Consider the following 19,230-nt stretch of genomic DNA (forward strand, 5'->3'; position numbering starts at 1 on the left):
ATCCTCGCTCAGTGGGTTAAGGAGCTGGTGTTGCTATGAGCTTCGGTGTAGGTCGCAGAGTGGCTAGGATCCCATGTTGCTGTGGCTGTAGTGTAGGCTGGCAGCTGCAGCTCTGATTCGACCCCTAGCCTGGGAACCTCCGTATGCTGTGGGTGCAGCCCTAAAAAGACAAAAAAAAAAAAAAAGAAAAAAAGAAAGGAAAACAAAAAAAGGAACCAGCTAAACCCTTGAAGACAGGGTGGGTAGCTCGGGCTGGGAAGCGGGGTGGGGGATCCTCCATCGTCCTCAGGTGCTTCGAGAAGATTCTGGATCCCACAGCCCCTGGACTGAGGAAGCAGGAGGTGAGCAGGGCCTGGCCTGGCATGGGTCTCCCTGCAGCACCCGCCTGGAGCAGTGCTGTCTCTGCAAGCTGGCGGCTGCCTGTGGCTGTGCATCTGGGGGCGGGGGGCGGGGGCGGGGGCAGGGCAGGTTTCTGGAGAGGCTGCTTCTCTGAAAGGCCCATAGCTGTAACCTTTCAGCTGCATCAGCACAGGAGGTTTCTGGCTTTGTGTATTTATTTTCTGGCTCTGGCTCTTGGCCTGCATCTCTGTTCACCAGAAGAGCTGGAGCCCTGGGCTCCCAGCAACGTGTATCCAACAGCGCTCAGGAAAATGAAATTACAGCCCAGGAGCTGCGCACTTGCACTGGCAGCTTGCTCCGGTGGGACGAACAGCTAACATGAGGGGACCCTCCTGTGTATTGATCACCTGCCTCTCCCCGCCCCGAATACAACGTGGCAATCATTTAGGGGGTTTTACGCTGCTTTTACAAAAATCGTTTGTCTTAATTGGGCCCTCTGAGAGGACTGTACTTAGGTGACACTCTTCTTTGTTCCTTTCAATATACAGCAAGGTGCAGGAGGCGCGGAGGTTCTGCCTTTTCTTCTCTGGTGCTCGAGACACCCCTGGTTCATACCCTGCAAAGCCCTTGGCCTTGAAGATGGCCCTCCTTGCTCTGCAGCTGAGAGGGAAGAGATGGGCGTGAACACAGAGCTGGGTGAGGCCTGCCTCTGCTCCCCCATAGCCAGGCTCCAGGCCTAGAGCAGAGAGAGGGGCTGGAAGACCCTAACCTTGGCCTTGTCAGCCATGCGGGGCTGGCTGTTCTCCAGGGCCATGAGAAAGCAAAGGGGGCTCCACGCCCCCCGTTGACAAAGGATGAGTGACCTTGGCCAGGAAACTGGACACCTTTGCTGCAGAACCATCCATCGGATGTTTGCAGGCTGGTAGGGCAGGCATAAGGCAAGCACAGAGCCCGAGAGGCTGCCCACAGGGGGAACCTGGTTCCAGGTCTCTGAGTCCCGGCTCTCTCAGAAAGGTGTGCACTACAGGCAGGGGTGGCCATGGCCAAGCTCAGAACATCTGCTCACTTGGGCCTGCTGGCCTCTTGTGATGTCAGTGGAGAAGCAGGCTGGCCTCCAGCTAATGGTCAGGGAGTGAGGGCTCCCCAATCAGCCACAAGCCCGAGGCTTCCAGAAAGTGACCCAGAGAGAGGAGCCTGGCTCCACTCACCTATCACCACTGCTGCACTGACACACCCTCAGGTCCTGGCTCGTCAGTGAATTTAACTGTGTGACCTTGGGCAGGTCACCCAACCGCTCTGTGCTGCAGTCCCCCTATCTTGTAAAATGGGAGTGATACCTGCCTAACAGGGTTGTTGTGGGTCTTAATTAGACATAACATCTGCAAAGCATCTAAGCTTCTTGACATTTATGTGTGCACACAGGCGTGCACATTCACACACATTCTCGGGTGCACACACATCCAGAGACACATCCTCTATACACATGTGAGCACACACATTTACACACATATTCACACACAGACACATACACACACTTGCACATTCACATGTACAGACACCCCCATTCACATAGACCTTCACACGTGTTCACACACATGCACAGTCACACACACACCTAAGAAACTCACTCATGTACACACTCGTACATGCAGACACACAGTCACATGTAAACATACATACACATATAGATACTTAGACTTATACACACAAGTACAGGTGCACACAGACACTCGCACTCATATACTCACACAGACACACAGACACACACTCATTAACAGGGCCTGGCTGATACACAGGGTTGGCCTTACTTAAAAAAATAAAAAGAAACAGGCCTTTGTCCATCATCCTCTCTGTTCCCCTCAGGCACCAAGGGGTGTGACTCAGGATAGCCTTAGAGTGGCAGAGTCCTCAGGCAGGGGATTTCTGGGTAGGGCTCAGCGATGCCGAGCTGCCCAGTTGTATTTGGTGGCATCAGACCCCTGGTGTCCTCTGACCATGCGCATCCCTCTGCGTGAGGTGGACCCTGCGGCCTGCAGAACAGAACAGTGAGATATTGGATCCAACAGTGCCAGCCTGGAACCATGTCTTGAGCTCCCAGCCTCAGGACCCAGCAGTGGGAGCCGTGGACCACTGCTCTGGAGTCTGCAGCAGGTGGGGTGACCCGTGCCCACCCCTGGGCCCCCAGGCTGCTGTGCAAGGCAGGTTCCTGCTGAACCTCCTGGGCACAGGTGCTCTGTTCCCCCCTCTCATGCTAAGTCCTAATGAGGCACCAGGATGGCCCAGCCTCAGCCAGGGTCTTCCTTGTGGCTAGAGGTGCCAGCGGTGGGGGGGGGGGGGGGGTCACCAGAAAAGGCATAAGCAAAAGCAGTAACCTCCACTCCATCCCTGGTCATCCTTTCCCGGGGGTCAGCCTCCAGCTGTGCTGGGGACCTCCTCCCTCCCTCATTCCCTCCCCCTCTTCCCACCCCCAGTGTTCAATTCTGATCCTTTTCCACACAGAGCAGAAGATCTTCATTCCCAGGTCCCTCTGGGCTCCAGGCCTGGCTCTTCATGCCCCCAAAGGCATTAAGATGCCTGGCTGAACAAAAGGACCCTAGTCTCCCACCTTAGCTCTTAAAAATAATAAAAATACAGATGCTTATAATCAAATGGCTTTTCTTATTGTTTTGCTTCATTTTCACTTAACAGATCAAACTCTGAGGCAAGACTCCTGTCCTTGACCAGACAAGAATCCCAAGGTGATTCTTCAACATTGAAATGAGGGGGAAATAGAGGTTCATGAGAATATTAAAAAGACAGGTGACAGAATGAAAGCCTCGGTCGCCAGACTGTTGGCTGAGCTCAAATGAAGTGGGTCGGTCTCTTGGGAGTTACAGAATCAAATTGTGATTCTTAGTTTCCTGGCTGCTGCTTCTTAAGGAGTAGTTCTGGTTTGGTCTTTAAGGATCTTGCAGCTGAGTTGCCTGGAGGAAAATGTCTGTATGTGTTAAAACCTTTTCTGTTCCTGATGAAAGAGGGGGTGCCATAGCCCTCTAATCAATAGGGGATGGGGAACACTGCTGGGTCCAGGCCCACCTTCCCAGTTCAGCCCTGGGCTCCTCTGAGGGGTTAGAAAGGCATCCAAGAGGAAGGGACATCTATGAGATCAAGGCCACGGCCACCTAGCCAGGTCTTTGGAGGGAGTGGGGTGGATGGGGAGTTTGGGGTTAGTAGATGCAAACTGTTACCTTTAGAATGGATGGACAATGAGGTCCTGCTGCAGAGCACAGTCCAACCCCTTGTGATGGAACGTGATGAAAGATTCTATAAGAAAGAAAGTGTGTATAGATGCAGGACTGGGTCACTTTGCTGTGCAGGAGAAATTAACAGAACAACGTAAATCAACCATAATAAAAAAATTAAAAAAAAAAACAAGGCCACCTGCACCCACATATGAAGGGATGACTCTCGATTTGGGGGGCCCTTTGAATGTAAGGTCGTGTATATGAGAGATGAGAGACTGGCTCCTATAATTCCGACCCTGGTTAGGAGCTGAACCAAAGAGAAACACAATAAAACAAAGGTGTCTGAAACCAGGAGAGGTAGGCTCATCCAGTGTGGGAGCCTCCTAGCCCATCCTCCTGTCAAAGTTGTGTGACAATGGCCTTCAGTGGCCCAGATGTTCGGCCTGGCTCTCCCTTCTCGGTGTGGCTCCATCCCAGCCTCCCTCCTGTGGCTTTTATTAAATAGCAGTTTGCCTTTAATCTGAGAAAGGTGGTCTATGAGAGTCATTACCTACTGAGGGACAGAGAGCAGCAGCGCAATTCGACATACTGCCAGGCATGAACACACATGCACACACATGTGTTCGTATGTGGTGACGGGGGCAGTTCATGCCAACGAAGGAAATGAAATACACTTGTTGGAGAGAAAACTGGCATATGCCACTCCTGTCCCAGAGGAGACCAAGCCTGTGCTTGGTGCCCCCTTATAGGTCTGCAGATGAATCACAGAATTGGTCTGATTTTAGCCCTAACCCATCTTGCAGGGCCCCTTGGTGCCAGCGCCCTAGCTTCCTCCAAGACTCTACAGAACACAAGAGAGAATAAAGCAAGCTTTCTTCAGCTCAGGACCACCACGTGGAAAAAGCCTAACCCGGCTGGAAAGGGGCAGGGGGCAGGGCCTGGAGCCAAGGAAATCTCTTCAAGGAAAAAAAGAAAAAAACAACCCTCTTTACTCTCTCCCCATAGTGACAAATTTAACTTGTCAGATGCAAGTTCAACTTATGGACGACCTGCTCATGACTGATAATCTCCATAGTAACTGCTGTGTCACGTGATGACACAGCCCCGGCAGAGCTGGGAGAGCAGCTCTCCAGACTTCTGGCATATGCCACCAAGTCAGCCTAATTAACAGGCGTGGAATGGAGACTTGGGTTTAAGTCATCGACATACATTCTAAAAGAAGAACGAAGATATTCTAGCACCTTCTCTTCCCATTCAGAGGGCCCTGTGCCTGGATCAAGGCGGAGGGTGGGGGGTGGGGTAAGGGGGTTGGGGGAGGGGCTGCAACCTGGTACCCCTGCCCCCTCCCTCCAATTCCTCTTTTTATTAAGGCTTATGCATTTCTACTTTAGTTTGCTTCTCCCTGCAAAATACAGGTATGATGTATTTAAAGCTCTCTCTCTGTGACGTTTTGTTCCGAGATGAGAAAATGCTTTGTCCTTCCCAAGATGCTCCTTCAGTTGGCTTGAAGGTCAGTCTGGTGACTTGATGAGGGTGGAAAGTTGGGTCCTTTTCTGAGGCTTAAAAACCTTTGGGACTTGCTCCAGTGAGGAGGTGACAGGGCTGCCTGTGTCCATGGCCCAGCCCGTTCACAGCCATGGCTGCTCTTGCCAACGCTGGCATAGACCTTCAGAAATCCATGCCTAGGCCATTAGGGCAGCTCTGCTTGTCCCAGACTTGAGCATTTCGCTTTGTTCACTCAGGGACAATTGTCCCATTGTCTCCAGGTTAATAAAGTTTCCGGTCAAAACACAATGATTTCAAACATCTCTTGGGCTCCTTTGCCCTTCATCTGGGACTGGTTGGAACATCAATTTCCTTGGAACTGCCTCCTCCAAGTGGGTTCTGCAGTTAGTGCGAGACTGCAGGCACATCTTCATCAACCTGGAGCGACCCGAACAGCCGACCGAACTGTGTGTATGTGAGTGCGTGTGAGCCCTGGACGTGAACCACCTAAACAAGAAAGCAAAGGCTGTTTGGTGGGAGCTGACCCCAGCCAGGGAGTCAGCCACCATCACGGTCACTTGCTTTTGGCATCACCAAGGCAGACAGGGCTGGGGTGGGGAGGAGAAGCAAGATTTCTGGAGGAAAAGAAAAGGGGCTCCAGGTGTGCTCTGCTGGGAGCCCATCAGTGGGGAAAGCTGGAGGCAGCAACTAGCTGTCATAGTCGCAGCATCCTATGGGGTGGATTAGCAATGCATAGCTGGCTTTCTCTTCTGGTCCCAAGTTGGAAGTGGGGACAACAGTTAGGGAAACTAATTGGTTTTAACTACCTCCTGGCAGTTTGGGACCAACTGCTATGAAGTCATTTGGCTTCCTTAGCTGGTTGTTGCATACTCTGGGTCCAAGTTCTTTCTCTGTTTTTAGGGCCGCACCTGTGGCTCATGGAAGTTCCCAGGCTAGGGGTTAAATCAGAGCTGTAGCTGCTGGCCTACGACACAGCCACAGCAACAGCAACACCAGATCTGAGCCGCATCTGCAACCAACACTGCAGCTCAAGGCAATGCCAGATCCTTTAACCCACTGAGGGAAGCCAGAAATTGAATCCTCATCCTCATGGATACTAGTTGGGTTCTTAACCTGCTGAGTCACAACGGGAAGTCCCGGAGCTCTTTCTAATACATGGTCTGGCCATGATCCATAGGTATGTTCAGTCTCAGAGTGTATACAAGACTGTCGTCTTCCAGAACCTGCTTAGCATTCATAAGAAGTTGAACAGGCATTCCCGTTGTGTCCTAGCAGGTTAAGAACCTGACTAGGAGCCATGAGGATGCAGGTTCGATCCCTGGCCCGACTCAGTGGGTTAAGGATTCAGCATTGCCACAGCTTAGGTCACCGATGTGGCTCAGATCCAGTGTTGCTGTGGGCAGTGGGCGAAGGAAAGTCATCTTTTTTTGCAAATAGCCACAGGTGGAAATTCAGGGTGATTTTGAGAGAACTGAGTTCAAGGGCTTCCCTATCAACTGCTGCTTGGACCCACCTGAAGGTCATCTGCTGGGAACAGTGGATTGTAAATTGGAGGCCAGCTCTGGGTCCTGGGTGGGTCAGAATGCAAACCATGAAGTGCACCAAGGTAGCCTGTAGATACACCCAACTCAGGAATCCCGGTCTTCACCAAACCCTCCGAAGGCTGAACTTCACTGCCTTATCTTCAGACTTGCTGCTTTTACCAAGAACAGAGTTACTGAGAAGGCAGTCAAGGCCGATCTATTTTTAACCAGGCGACCAAGCCCGAAGACAAGAACGCTGTCCCTGGTGATGGAATGTCACATCCCTTGCAGCAGGTGGTGGCTTCTGACAGGCCGTGGTCCAGATGGCAGCCAACTCCACCCACCCGTCAGGCAGGCGACAGTGTTTCCAGACGTACTCCTTGTTTAGACAAGGCATTTCTGCCTGCAGTAACATGCCTTCAAGCAGCAAAAGGATTCTAGATCTTTCCAGAGGTCACGGACTGGAGGCTCAGAGGCCACATTCAGTCTGGAGAGTGTGTTTTACTTGGCACACATGTGTTTACGTTTTTAAACTACTTGTCAAGATTTAAAAATCAGGAGCTTGGCTTTCACATTTAAAAAAAAAAAAAAAAACATGTATTTTTCCAACTTCTCCTAGAAAATGGGATGATCTGGTCACACTGGGCCATCTTCCCACCCGAGGATGCTCAGAAGAAGAGCAGCTGCCTATTCTCTTCTCCACCATAGTCCCCGTTTGGCCTTCAGTTTTTCTCTGTTTGTCATTGTTATGGACCAGATGTCCCCCCCCTCAAATTCATATGTTGAAATCCTAACCCCCCCACCCGACGTGATGGTGTCAGGAACTGGGACCTCCGGGAATTAATTTGGTTATAAGGACAGAACCCTCATGAATGGGCTTAGTGCCCTAATGGGAGAAGCCCCATCTCTGGTCCTCTTTCTGCTGTGTGAGGACACAATAAGAATATAGCTTGGAGCTCCTGTTGTGGTTCAGCAGAAACAAATCTGACTAGTATCCATGAGGACTCAGGCTTGATTCCTGGCCTCACTCAGTGGGTTAAGGATCCGGCAATGCCATGAGCTGTGGTGTAGGTTGAAGAAGCAGCTCAGATCTGGTGTTGCTGTGGCTGTAGCGCAGGCCATCCGTTACAGCTATGATTTGACCCTGGGCCTGGGAACTTCCATATGCCATGGGTACGGCCCTAAAAAGACAAAAAAAAAAAAAAAGGGACTATAGCAGTCTGGGAGTTCCCTGGTGGTCTAGTGGTTAGGATTTGGCACTTTCACCACTATAGCCTGGGTTCAATCCCTGGTCTGAGAACTGAGATCCCACATCAAGCCCCTGCAGCCTGGGGCAACAAAAGAAAAGAAAAGAATATAGCAGTCTACTGCCCAGAAGAAGGTCTTCACCAGAACCTGACCATACTGGCATCCAGAATGGAGACCCCTCACCCAGGGTGCTGTGCCTGGTGGCGCTGGGGACACTCTTTGATAAAAAGGAAATGGGAAAATAATTTTGAAAATGATTTTGAAAATGCTCTCACAGATGGCAGAGAAATGCTGTGTCGTTGTGGAGTCCTTATTCTGTCCTAGGCCCTGCTCTCAGCACCTGCTGGCCTTTCCTTCATTTAATCTCCATTATAACCTATCAGGTAGCAACTATTATGATTTCTGCTTTGCAGATACAGATTATTCTTTTCCCTTTTTTTTTTTTTTTTTTTTTTGCTTTTTAGGACCACACCCACGGCATATGGAAGTTTCCAGGCTTGGGGTCGAATCGGAGTTCCAGCTGCTGGCCTATATCACAGCCACAGCAACCTGGGATCTGAGCTGAATCTGTGACCTACACCACAGCTCCCGGCAATGCCGGATCCTCAATGCACTAATCGAGGCCAGGGATGGAACCTGCATCCTCATGGATACTCCTCAGGGTCTTAACCTGCTGAGCTACTATGGGAACTCCAGATACAGATTATTCTTAGCTCGGAGTGGTCTGGATGTTGTAAAACACCCTCAAGGACCGCATGGCCTCCAAAATAGCACCACTCTGGGCTGCATATGTGATGGGACAGAGGAACCATCTCTCCCCACACACACCCCCTGCTTTCCTGGGGTCTCCTAATCTGTGCAGGCCTGATGTGAGGGCTGGACAGGATTCAGCAAAGAAGCATGCCTCTGTTAGTCCCCTCTCCCTGCATAAAGTCATTGCAAAAGGTTAAAACTGCACAGAGCTCATCATGGCAAAGCTTAGATTCAAACCACACAGACCAAGCTTTTAGCCTTTTAGCTGTGCGGCCTCCTATTATAATGCGATTATAGATAGTATAACCTAAATTTGAAAGACCACCCACTGCTTTCTTTATTGGATCCTTCCAATAAACTAGTCATGCTGGTAGCATAATTCCCTAAGGAAACAGAAAATGACTAGTCTAAAATAAATCTGGAGGACACACCCAGCCACAAAGTGGGAGGCGTTTCTATACAAACACAAGCAGGGCTTTTCTCTCCAGCCAGGCTGTGCTCACGGCTAAGAATCCAGGACTCAGCCGCCAGGGCAGGGAGCTAGAGGCCGAGAGAGAGGCAAGAGATGCCAGCCTGCAGCAAGGGGCAAACAGGGCAAAGAAATAAAAAGGGTTTAAAAAAGCAGATGGAAGAATTCTGAATGCAGCTGGGCTTGGGCCCTGGTGGGCGGAGCTTGAGGCCACGCCAGGCGGGCGGGGATCATTTGCATAACACTTAACAGCAGGTAGAGGGGGGTCAGCGGCTAGACTCTTCACTGGACCTGGGTCCTGAACAAAACGCTTACCCCTGATCCTTGGACACTGTATAGGCCAGAAATGTGTCGTTTAAAAATACAGTCCCAGAAAAATGTCAGATGAATAACATTCATTATTTAAGTACTTCACGGTCTCCCTGGATGCTTGACTTACCCGGAAGTTGGCCTCCTGGAAGCATCTTGACTTATTCTCAAGGATAAACACGTCATCACCGGCAGGGACAGGGAAGGTTATTTTAACACTTTATTTACAATCCCTCAGATTCATTTGGAAAGCACCTTGGGGAAGATTTTAAACCCGAGTGTTCTTACTTAGCGTGACTAACATAGTCCATGAGACTTAACGGCTTTATTAACCCTTTCCAGGTGGGGTGTCTGAGAGAGACACACTTCCCACCCTTGCAGAGGGGAAGGCACCCCCCCCCCCCCAGGACCTGGGTCTCCTGGGCTCGCTGCAGCCGCCGTTGGGGGTTGACCTCCATTTTGGAGGCATTTCTTGGATTAGCAAAGCTGTGGTGTGGGGGTTGGGGCGGGGGGAGGAAAAGAAGGCAGTGTCCTGAAAAGAGGAAATGGAAAATGCAAGAGGGGAAACTGAGTGAGAGGAAGTTGGGGTGGAAAATGAAGGAAGTGCCTGCCAAGGCACCGAGGTTGAGGAGGAGCAGGGCCCAGACAGGAGAGGGGAGACCTGATGGGGGGCTCTGTCAGGACTGAAACTCTTGTTAACACTGGCTTAGCAAAAGAAACCTGCACCGTCCCGCTGGGTTTCCAGAAGCTTCCTCCCAACAGACAGCTGGGCACAGAGCCCCGACTGCCCCCTCCACGCCCCCCTCCTGACTCTCTGCTTGGCATGACTCTCCTGTCCTCAGCTCCTCTGTGTTTCAGGTCCTGCTTGGCCCTAGAACCTGTAAATGAACCCAGTAGTCACACAGGGTTCTAGAAATTACTTCTTTCCAGTTACCTGTGTTGGTTTCCCAAATCACCTCGGAAGGACTTTTAACCATGAAGCTCTGGGAGTTCCTGCCATGGCACAGCAGGTTAAGAATCTGACAGTAGTGGCTCAGGTCAATGTGGAGGCACAGGTTTGATCCCTGGCCTGGCGCCTTGGCTTAAAGCATCAGGCATTGCTGCAGCTGCAGTTTGGATTCAACCCCTGATGACCCAGGAACTTCTGTATGCTGTGGGTGTGGCCATAAAATTAAAAGAAAAAAAAAAAATGAGATTCTGGACTTGGAGGGCGTTACACTAAGAGAAATGTCAGACAGAGAAAGACAAATACAGCCTGTGAATACAGTCATATACACTTATACGTGGAATCTAAAAAAGACCACAAACTAGTGAATACAACCAAAAAGAAGCAGGATCACAGCTATAGAGACCAAACTAGTGGTTACGAGTGGGGGGGAGGGGCAAAGTGGGGGGGGGAGGGGCAAAGTGGGGGGGAGGGGCAAAGTGGGGGTGGGGAGGCACAGACTATTGGTGTAAGATAGGCTCCAGGATGTATCGCACAACATGGGGAACAGAGCCAATATTTTGTAATAACTGTAAATAGAAAGTCCCTTTTAAAAATTGTTTAAAATTTTAAAGAAAAAAAAATGTGGCTCCACCCATTCAAGTGGCCTGATCACCACAAGCTCCACAACAAGAGGGTGCAGAGAGCAAATCCACGCAGGTGGGGGCTTTCACAGGACAAGTTAGTGGCTTCTAATTCTGCTCTTCCCTCAGCCCTGCCTTTGGAACCTCTGGGCTACCTCTGAGGCAAAACATTTCCCAGACTAAGTTTTAGAAAATTGTAAACTCCGAAAGACTTTTCTACCTGCCATCTGCAAGTTGGGTTTAACCTTAGAAAATTTATAAGACTTTTTTTTTCTCCTTTTTTTCCCTTCCAGTTTTATTGAGACGTAACTGACACACAGTGCGGTGTGTCAGGCGGACAGCAGCATGATTTGACAAACATGTTACTGAACCAGTGAGTGAACAGCCACTATCTCATGTTACAAAAGAAAAAAAGGGGAAAAAATTTTTTTTTCCTTGTGAGAAGAACTCAGGATTTACTCTCTTAACTTTTTTGTGTGTGTCTTTTTTTTTTTTTTTAAGGGCCGCACCTGTGGCATATGGAGGTTCCCAAGCTAGGGGTCAAATTGGAGCTGTAGCCACCAGCCTACACCACAGCCACAGCCACACCAGATCCAACCCGCTTCTGCGACCTACACCACAGCTCACAGCAACACCGGATCCTTAACACACTGAGCGAGGCCAGGGGTTGAACCTGCGTCCTCATGGATGCTAGTCAGATTCGTTTCCACTGAGCCACAATGGCAACTCCTCTCTTTCTTATAAAGTAGGCAATAGTGTTCATTATGTAATCACGTTGTACGTGACATCCCTCATATTTATTTGTCTTCAAACTGGAAGTGTGTACCTTTTGACCACCTTCATCCAACTTATAAAATTTTATAATTGGGAAGCCTCAAACGTTTTACTTTAAAAAGGAAAAATTAAGAGTTCCCATTGTGGCTCATCGGAAATGAACCTGATTAGTATCCATGAGGATGCTGTTTTGACCCCTGGCCTCACTCAGTGGGTTAAGGATCCGGCATTGCCATGAGCTGCAGCATAGGCCACAGAGGAGGCTCAGATCCCACGTTGCTGTGTGGCTGTGGCATAGGCCGGCAGCTGCAGCCCCAATTCAACCCCTAACCTGGGAAGTTCCATATGGTGCCGGTGAGGCCTTAAAAAGAAAAAAAAGAAAGAAAAAGCAAAAAATTGGTCCATATTACACCATATGAGGAAGATCTTTAAGACCAGAGGATGTGAGGGGAAAAAAAGGAGTTCCCTTTGTGGCTCAGTGTGTTAAGAACCCGACACAGAGTCTGGGAGGATGCAGGTTTGATCTCTGGCCTCACTCAGTGGGTTAAGGATCCGGCATTGCCATGAGCTGCAGTGTAGGTCCCACATGGCTCAGATCCCACGTTGCTGTGGCTGTGGCGTAGACTGGCAGCTGCAGCCCCAGTTCAACCCCTAGCCTGGGAAGTTCCCTAGGCCATGGGTGTGGCTGTAAAAAGAAAAAAGAAAAGATGTGACACAGGTCCTAAAACTTCCTCTTCCATTAGTGTTTATTTCACCTTGAGTATGACGCTCAGCCCCCCACCTCCAGAAATGACCTTGTGTCCCTACACTTCTTCCTCGTGGAAACATTCCAGGAGGACTCTCGTTCCCCGAAGGCAGGATGTGGCAAAAATAACATCAGCAGGTGGGATGGGGGCCGGAGTGGGGCTCCCTGCTCTACCCCTTACTTTTGTAGCCCTTTGAGCAAGTCCCTGGCCTCTCCAGGCTACAGTTTTCTCCTCCACATAACACAGAGGATCCCATCTAAAACAACCCTCTGTCTAGAAGATTGCCCAAAGTCAGGTAAGAAACTCTGCCAACAAAAAGATATGGAATCCTTGTTTGACAGCAGGCCCCACCCCCACCCCAGGGCCTTCACTTCACCTTCATCGTCACAGCCTCTCTGGCTCGCTTATATAAGTCCCTTTCCCTGCTGCTGCCGTTTCCCTCTGGGGAGCCTGGCCCATGAAAATCATGCAGAAGACCGTCAGAACTGCCAGAAAAGCAGGGCAGACAAATGCCCTCGTTTTCCAAGGAGCAGACTGTGTAAACCACAAGGGGGGGACTTGTGATGCTAATCTTTGGCAGAACTCTCAAGGGAGTTAGCAAATAGCAACTGGAGATAAAGCAGAGCTTGGTACAAAGGTCAACCTCTGGGCTGACTCAGGTCACCCTCTGCTCTCCACCTGGGTGGGGAGGGGCAGACTCCAGAGCCAGCAGCAAACAGTACACTTTTTTCAGGAATTTGAGAAGTTCTTGACATCCTGCAACAAAAACAACCTCAACATTTCCCTGAAGAGAAACCCATGGGATCTGGGGCCAGGGTGGCTTTTCTCATCCCTGAGAAATGTGCCGGGGCGATTGGCTACCCCTGGAGGAAAGACTAAAGTAGGAAAAGAAAAGATAGGGTATGTTTATGACCTTGGGCTTGGAGTGGGCACGACCGCAAGCAAACACAGATCACAAAGGCAAACAGAGAAAGAGTGATGTCAGCCTTTATCAAAATGTGAAACTTCTGATTCAAAGTCACTCATCACCAGACTCTGAGATAAAAGACAAGCAACAGAGTGGGAGAAGATATTTGCAATATCTATAGCTGTGTGTGTGCATGCGTACCTATGCAGATATGCACGCTTATACATACAAGGATAGAGCTACATATACGCAGAAAGGTAAACACATACACATAAATTTTGGATTATTATCCAGACTCTATCACGAACTATCAACCTGTAAGAAAAAAGACGAACGCCAACAACCCAATAGAAAAATGGGTAAAGGAGATGCCAGCCAGTTCACAAAGTGGGAAAGTCCAGGGGGATTCTTGCTTTATCTTTCGGGTGCAAATTATTTCCCATGAGAGCTTATTCTTCTGTGAATTTTATAAGGAAAAATAAAGAAGAGGAGTTTCAGTTGTGGCTCAGTAGTAAGGAACCCAACTAGTATCCATGAGGATATGGGTTCCATCCCTGGCCTTGCTCAGTGGGTTAAGGATCCAGCATTGCCATAAGCTGTGGTATGGGTTGCAGACGCTGCTGGGATCTGCGTTACTGTGGCTGTGGTGTAGGCCAGCAGCTGTAGCTCCGATTCAACGCCAAACCTGGGAACTTCCATATGCCTTGGGTGTGGCCCTAAAAAAATTTCAAAATAAAGAAGAAAATTACCGGAAAATGAAACCTAAACAATATGCCCTATTAGTTTGCCAACACTTAGGAAGGGAACACAATCTATAAAGCATGAGCTCTTTGGTGTGCAGCTGGGCAGCTACAGGTCAGCAAGGGTCAGAGGATGACCTGGACAGGGGATGGGGGTGGGGTGCGGATGGGAAGGGAGGCCCAGCTCCCTGTGGCTCAGTGCCTGGCAGCCCAAGTGGCCCTCAGCTGCTCCTAGGGTGGTGTAAAATATGGACTCCAAACTTAAGACCCTCTGGAGTTCCCTGATGGCTCAGTGGGTTAAGGATCTGGCGTTGTTACTGCTGTGGCACGGGTTCGATCCCTGACCTGGAACTTCCACGTGCCATGTGTGTGCCTCCCCCAGTTTAAGATTCTCTGACCAAAATTCTATCATCAATGTTCCAATACACATATGCAAGTTTTAAAAGGACTGAAGAGAATTTCCGCCCACTTCCAATGTACAGTTTAGAAAACTACATTTGAATTATTGATGTTGAAATTGCATTTAGAGAGAGGCTAGAATGAGCCTATTTTCAGACTAAAAACAAAGCATCATTATGACGGAGCATGATAATGTTTGAAAATAGAATGTGTACATGTATGTGTAACTGGGTCACCATGCTGTACAGTAGAAAAAAAATTGTATTGGGGAAATAACTATTAACAAATAATAATTTACCATAAAAAAATAAATTCAGTACCAGTCCTGTATTTTGAAAGACAAAAACAAACAAACAAAAATAAAGTATCAGCTGTTATTTCTGTTTTACCCTTTCTCTTTCTCTCTCCCTCTGTGTTTTTTTCCTTCTTTTTCCATTCACCCATTTCTTCTGTCCTTTAGCAAAGGGTTGTTTATGGACCTTCCAAGTGCCAAGTGTTGAGCTGGCTTCCGCAAAGCCATAGCCACCCTGTCCTGACTTCAGGGCTCTGCAGAGGAGAGTGAGTGCCCCAGCTAGGGATGTGAGGGACTTGGGAAAATGACATTGGTGGACACAGGGGTCTTCCTGGAGAGGGTGCTAGGTGCCCTAGAGGCCCCAGAGCAGCCTTCAGGATCCATAGCATGCAGGCCTAGGGATTCTAGCAAAAGTGTGCTGTCTTTACTGGCATCAAGACAGCCATGTTACATGTTGGTGGCCATGTGGGGTCTGTTGCCGGGATGGGTTAGGGAACGGTGAGTAAGCAGATTTAGTCACTGTGGGAATAGTCATTCTTTTTTCTTCTGAAATGCTGCTCTGCTTCTCAGAAGAGTGTGTGTCTTCACCCCACAAGTAGGGTAAGTGTTAATATTCCTCTGAATATCTTAAGCCCTCAGCTTAGACGCTGGGCTCCATCATGTTGGCCCCGAAGGCTTCAGGAGGAAGGAGACCAGTGATTCTATCCAGCTCTCCTCTTTCTCCAGTTGCCTCCTCCTTGACAGCCTCTGGCCCCCTGTCTCTCGAGAGCTTGATTGGAGAGACACGTTTTATGCCTTACAAGTACCTACTACTAGGAGGTCTTTTATAAAGGAGCCCCCATGAGAAAACCTTCCTGTCAACCCGCAGTGCTTGGCAACAAGCCAGATGGAAACATCTAGCCATGTACAGCAAGTGCAGTGAAGCTGCAGGGATTTCTTCCATGGGGTTAGAGGGGTACCTTTGCCTTGGGGTCTGACCATTACTAGGAGTAGGCTCACTGACCACCAAAAAAAAAAAGAAAAATGAGCATCTCATTCAAAATCCAACTTGGGCCTTTTTCTTTTCTCTTTTTTTAGCCATCTTTCCTTTTTTCTTTTTTTTCCCCCCTTTTTTGGAGTTCCTGGGCCAGGGATCAGGTAGGAGCTGCTGTTGCCACTTGGGCCACAGCTGTGGCAATGCCTAATCCTTAACCCACTGTGTCCCAGTGCTTCGAGACGCCACCGATCCCATTGCACCACAGTAGGAACTCCTCTTTTTGGCTGCACCTGCAGCATATGGAGATTCCCAGGTTAGGGGTCGAATCAGAGCTACAGCTGCTGGCCTGCGCCGGAACCACAGCAATGCAAGATCCGAGCCTCATCTGTGACCTACACCACAGTTCACGGCAATGCCAGATCCTTAACCCACTGACCAAGGCCAGGGATCGAACCTGTGTCCTCATGGATACTAGTCAGGTTTGTTACCACTGAGCCACAATGGGAACTCCCAGAAACTCCTCTTCCTATTTTTTTAAATATAGGAGTGTGTGGCTCTTAGCCGCTCCTTCCTTTTCTTAAAGTAGGAGGCTGGGCTCCAGGGCACTGACTTGTCAGCTGTGCCCAGGACCTGTGCACCATTGCCTCACCTGTCCTTGGGAGGAGGGGCCCTGGACAGAGTTTGGGTTGATTGTCTTGTCTGCATCCTGCCCTTCAACGCCCTGCCACAGATGGTGTCACTTTAGTTCCCTACCTTCTCCTGAGGTCTCTCTCTTTAGCCTCTGATGTCAAGCCAGGTTCTGAGCTGCCTCACACTCTGCAGTCTCTCCACCAGATCCTGGGACCACCATCTCTTTGGTTCTCATGCATCCAGGAACCCCACTCTGCTGGTAGCACTAACACTATTATGAATCCATCCCCCTCCTCATCCACCTCAAGCAGATCCTGCCTGGTTCCTTCCAACCCACCGTCTTCCCCGCGGGCATCCTCAGACGCACAGCAAGGCTTGAGCTCCCTCGACTGTTTTGTGCCCAAGGAAGGCTCCAAAGGCTGGGTTGGGGGAGGGAGTTTGAGGGGCCCAAGGAAGGCTTCTCAGAGGAACTTCGGGACCCTGGGACCTGACGGAAGCAGAAATATAGACAAGCAAAAAGCCTAAGGGATGTTCTTCAGAGAGAGACAGAGGGCCAGCCCTGTGGAAGATGGGACAAGATGCTTAAAGTGGGTGCAGGCTCTGGGCAGGGCAGCAGCAAGAAAAAGCATGAGAAGAGGGGGAGTTCCCTGGTAGTCTAGTGGTTAGGACTTGGCTTTCACTGCTGCCGCCAAAGTTCAGTCCCTGGCCTGGGAACTGCGATCCCACATCAAGCCGCTGCACAGAGGCAAAAAACAAAAACAAAAACAAAACAGGAGGAGTTGCTACAGGGGGCCTCACAAGCTGAGCTGGGTGTGGTGGGTGGTGGGTGCCTCGGAGGGCCTCCGGCAGGAATCCCTTTCATCGTGATTTGTGATTAGCTTTTCTTCCATCTTTGGGAATAAAAATTGCACAGTCTGGACTTCCTGTTGTGGCTCAGCGGGTTAAGAACCCAACTAGTATCTCTGCGGACTTAGGTTCGAGCCCTGGCCTTGCTCAGTGGGTTAAGGATTCAGTGTTGCAGTGAGCTGTGGTATAGGTCGGAGATGAGGCTCAGATCACACATTGCTGTGGTTATAGCTCTGATTCGACCCCTAGCCTTGGAACTTCCATGTGCCACGGGTGTGGCCCTAAAAAGAAAAAAAAATTGCACAGTCAACTCTTCCTCACAAAAAAATTCGTCATCTTCTTGCAGCATCTGTACCATCCTCTTTTCCCTGGCCTTGATTAGCCTCTGGCCTTTCTGTGAAAGCTCAGTTTTTCAACCCACCCCCGCCCCAGTGTTGGCAGTGGCCTCTCTTGGCATCCAGGCCACCCCGTTCTGTTCCAGCCAAAGCTGGGGTGGGGTTGGCGAATGTCTCCTTTGTGTGCATTTTACACAGCCGAGCTCGGGGCTTTCATGCATCGTCTAGCTCAGGAGGGCAAAAGTGGTGCCTGAGCCCAGAGGTCAGGGATCCAGGACCAGGAGAGTTTTTTGCCTTCCCCCTGTTGGTTCCCAATGCCCCACTACACTATTTGCTGAACATTTTAGGACAAACTGTAGTAACATGTTAACTTTTTATTTCAAACACAGCTTGAATTTTATCCCGTTTTCAGATCACCCAAGAGGATAAATTCCCCTCATCTTAAACCTAATGGTCCGCATTGAGAAATCGCCCCACCTCTGAACACAGGAACTTTTATTTTGTAGCTACTGTCTCTGCTGCTCAAAGTCTGGCTTTCTGTTTGGGAGTCTCCCAGGGTGATGGTGCCGCCAGATAAAAGTTGTAATGGGAGAGGGAGGGCGGGCTCCTGGGAAAAAGGTGGGGCAGAGAGTAAACAGACCTCCAATCTGACAGTCTAGACAGCACCCAGTAGGTCTGCAGAGTGACTCCAACCTCCTATGAATGCCCTCTATTCAGTAGTCCTGGCTTTTGTTTAAGGCTGGGCTCCCTTGTGAAGAGCGGAGAACTGGCTGAACTGGTCTGGCCACTCAGCCACCGTGAAGACGTCCCCCCCAGGCCCAGGACTCAGGTGAATGAAGTCATCAATATTTTCAAGGCAGTTCTAATCTGTGATTAACTTTTATCTCTGCTGTGAAATACCAGCCTCCTTTTCAGCCTGCTAACAATAAGGTTACAACTGGTTGCCCGGAGGGGGCTGTTTCCTGCTAGGCTCAGACCTAAACAGAGGCAGCCTTGAGAAAGCTGACTGGGGGTGGGGACTGGAGGTTGGGGGCACCCCAGGGGACAGCCCCCGAAGGAGGAAGGGACAGGCATTCTCCCTTGTTATTCCAACATACCCAGCCGTCCTGACCTGATTTCAAACTCAGCTCACCCAAAGCCAGACAGACCACTTTCTCCTGCCCTGTCCCCTTGTTTAAGCGGGAAGGGAAGCCTTGATGGAACCATCTGGTAATTTTTGAGCCCTGTCATCCAACCCTGCTTGGAATCCCTCAGTGAACACAGCTACACCTTGCAAGTCCTTCCATCCATCCTCCCCTCCTGCACTCTCACCTTTGCAGGAGACTTTAAATTTCTCGGCCCACATCAGGGCTCAGAAAAAAGGTAGCCAGAGTTGTTTTTCTAAAAGACATATCTGTTCCTCTGACCAAAGTTCCTACTAGAGAGACTCTGGAACTGGACATTCAGGGCCCTGGATGGCCCTGCTGAGAACTTCAGGTTCTCGTACTCATAGGGAATGTTGTAGGTAAACCAGAAAGGTGAAACCCAGGGCTCTTTTGGTCTATATCTTGTTTACTCAATTTTGATGAAGACAGCGTACTAGAAATAGTTTACTTTCCTCTTCATTCTAGTGGTAGAACAAGAGCAGAGCAAGCAAGATGTGACC

At 49.7% G+C, this 19,230-nt stretch overlaps 1 protein-coding gene across 8 annotated transcripts in view; it reads left to right on the plus strand.

Moving 5' to 3' along the window:
- LOC106509733 (uncharacterized) overlaps positions 1–19,230 on the plus strand; it is a 279,725-nt gene that overhangs the window by 195,242 nt on the left and 65,253 nt on the right. For 2 of the 8 annotated variants that reach the window (XR_014841203.1, XR_002342501.2), the window contains one exon: positions 4,367–4,507. The exons of 3 other annotated variants lie outside the window; for them this stretch is intronic. Coding sequence is in view for 2 of the 5 variants with exons in the window: in XM_085018440.1 (XP_084874566.1) it covers positions 888–1,023 (136 nt within the window). In the remaining 3 variants the exon portion in view is untranslated. Of the gene's footprint in view, positions 1–887; positions 2,989–4,366; positions 4,508–19,230 lie in introns of those variants that run through there. 3 more of the 8 variants (XM_085018440.1, XM_085018441.1, XR_002342494.2) reach the window with 2 other exon arrangements.

Source organism: Sus scrofa, chromosome 3, assembly GCF_054392235.1.
Source record: "Sus scrofa isolate SSC_HxYL_T2T_F1_AM1 chromosome 3, Sscrofa_HxYL_maternal_Yorkshire_Landrace_v2.0, whole genome shotgun sequence".
NCBI lineage: Eukaryota > Metazoa > Chordata > Mammalia > Artiodactyla > Suidae > Sus > Sus scrofa.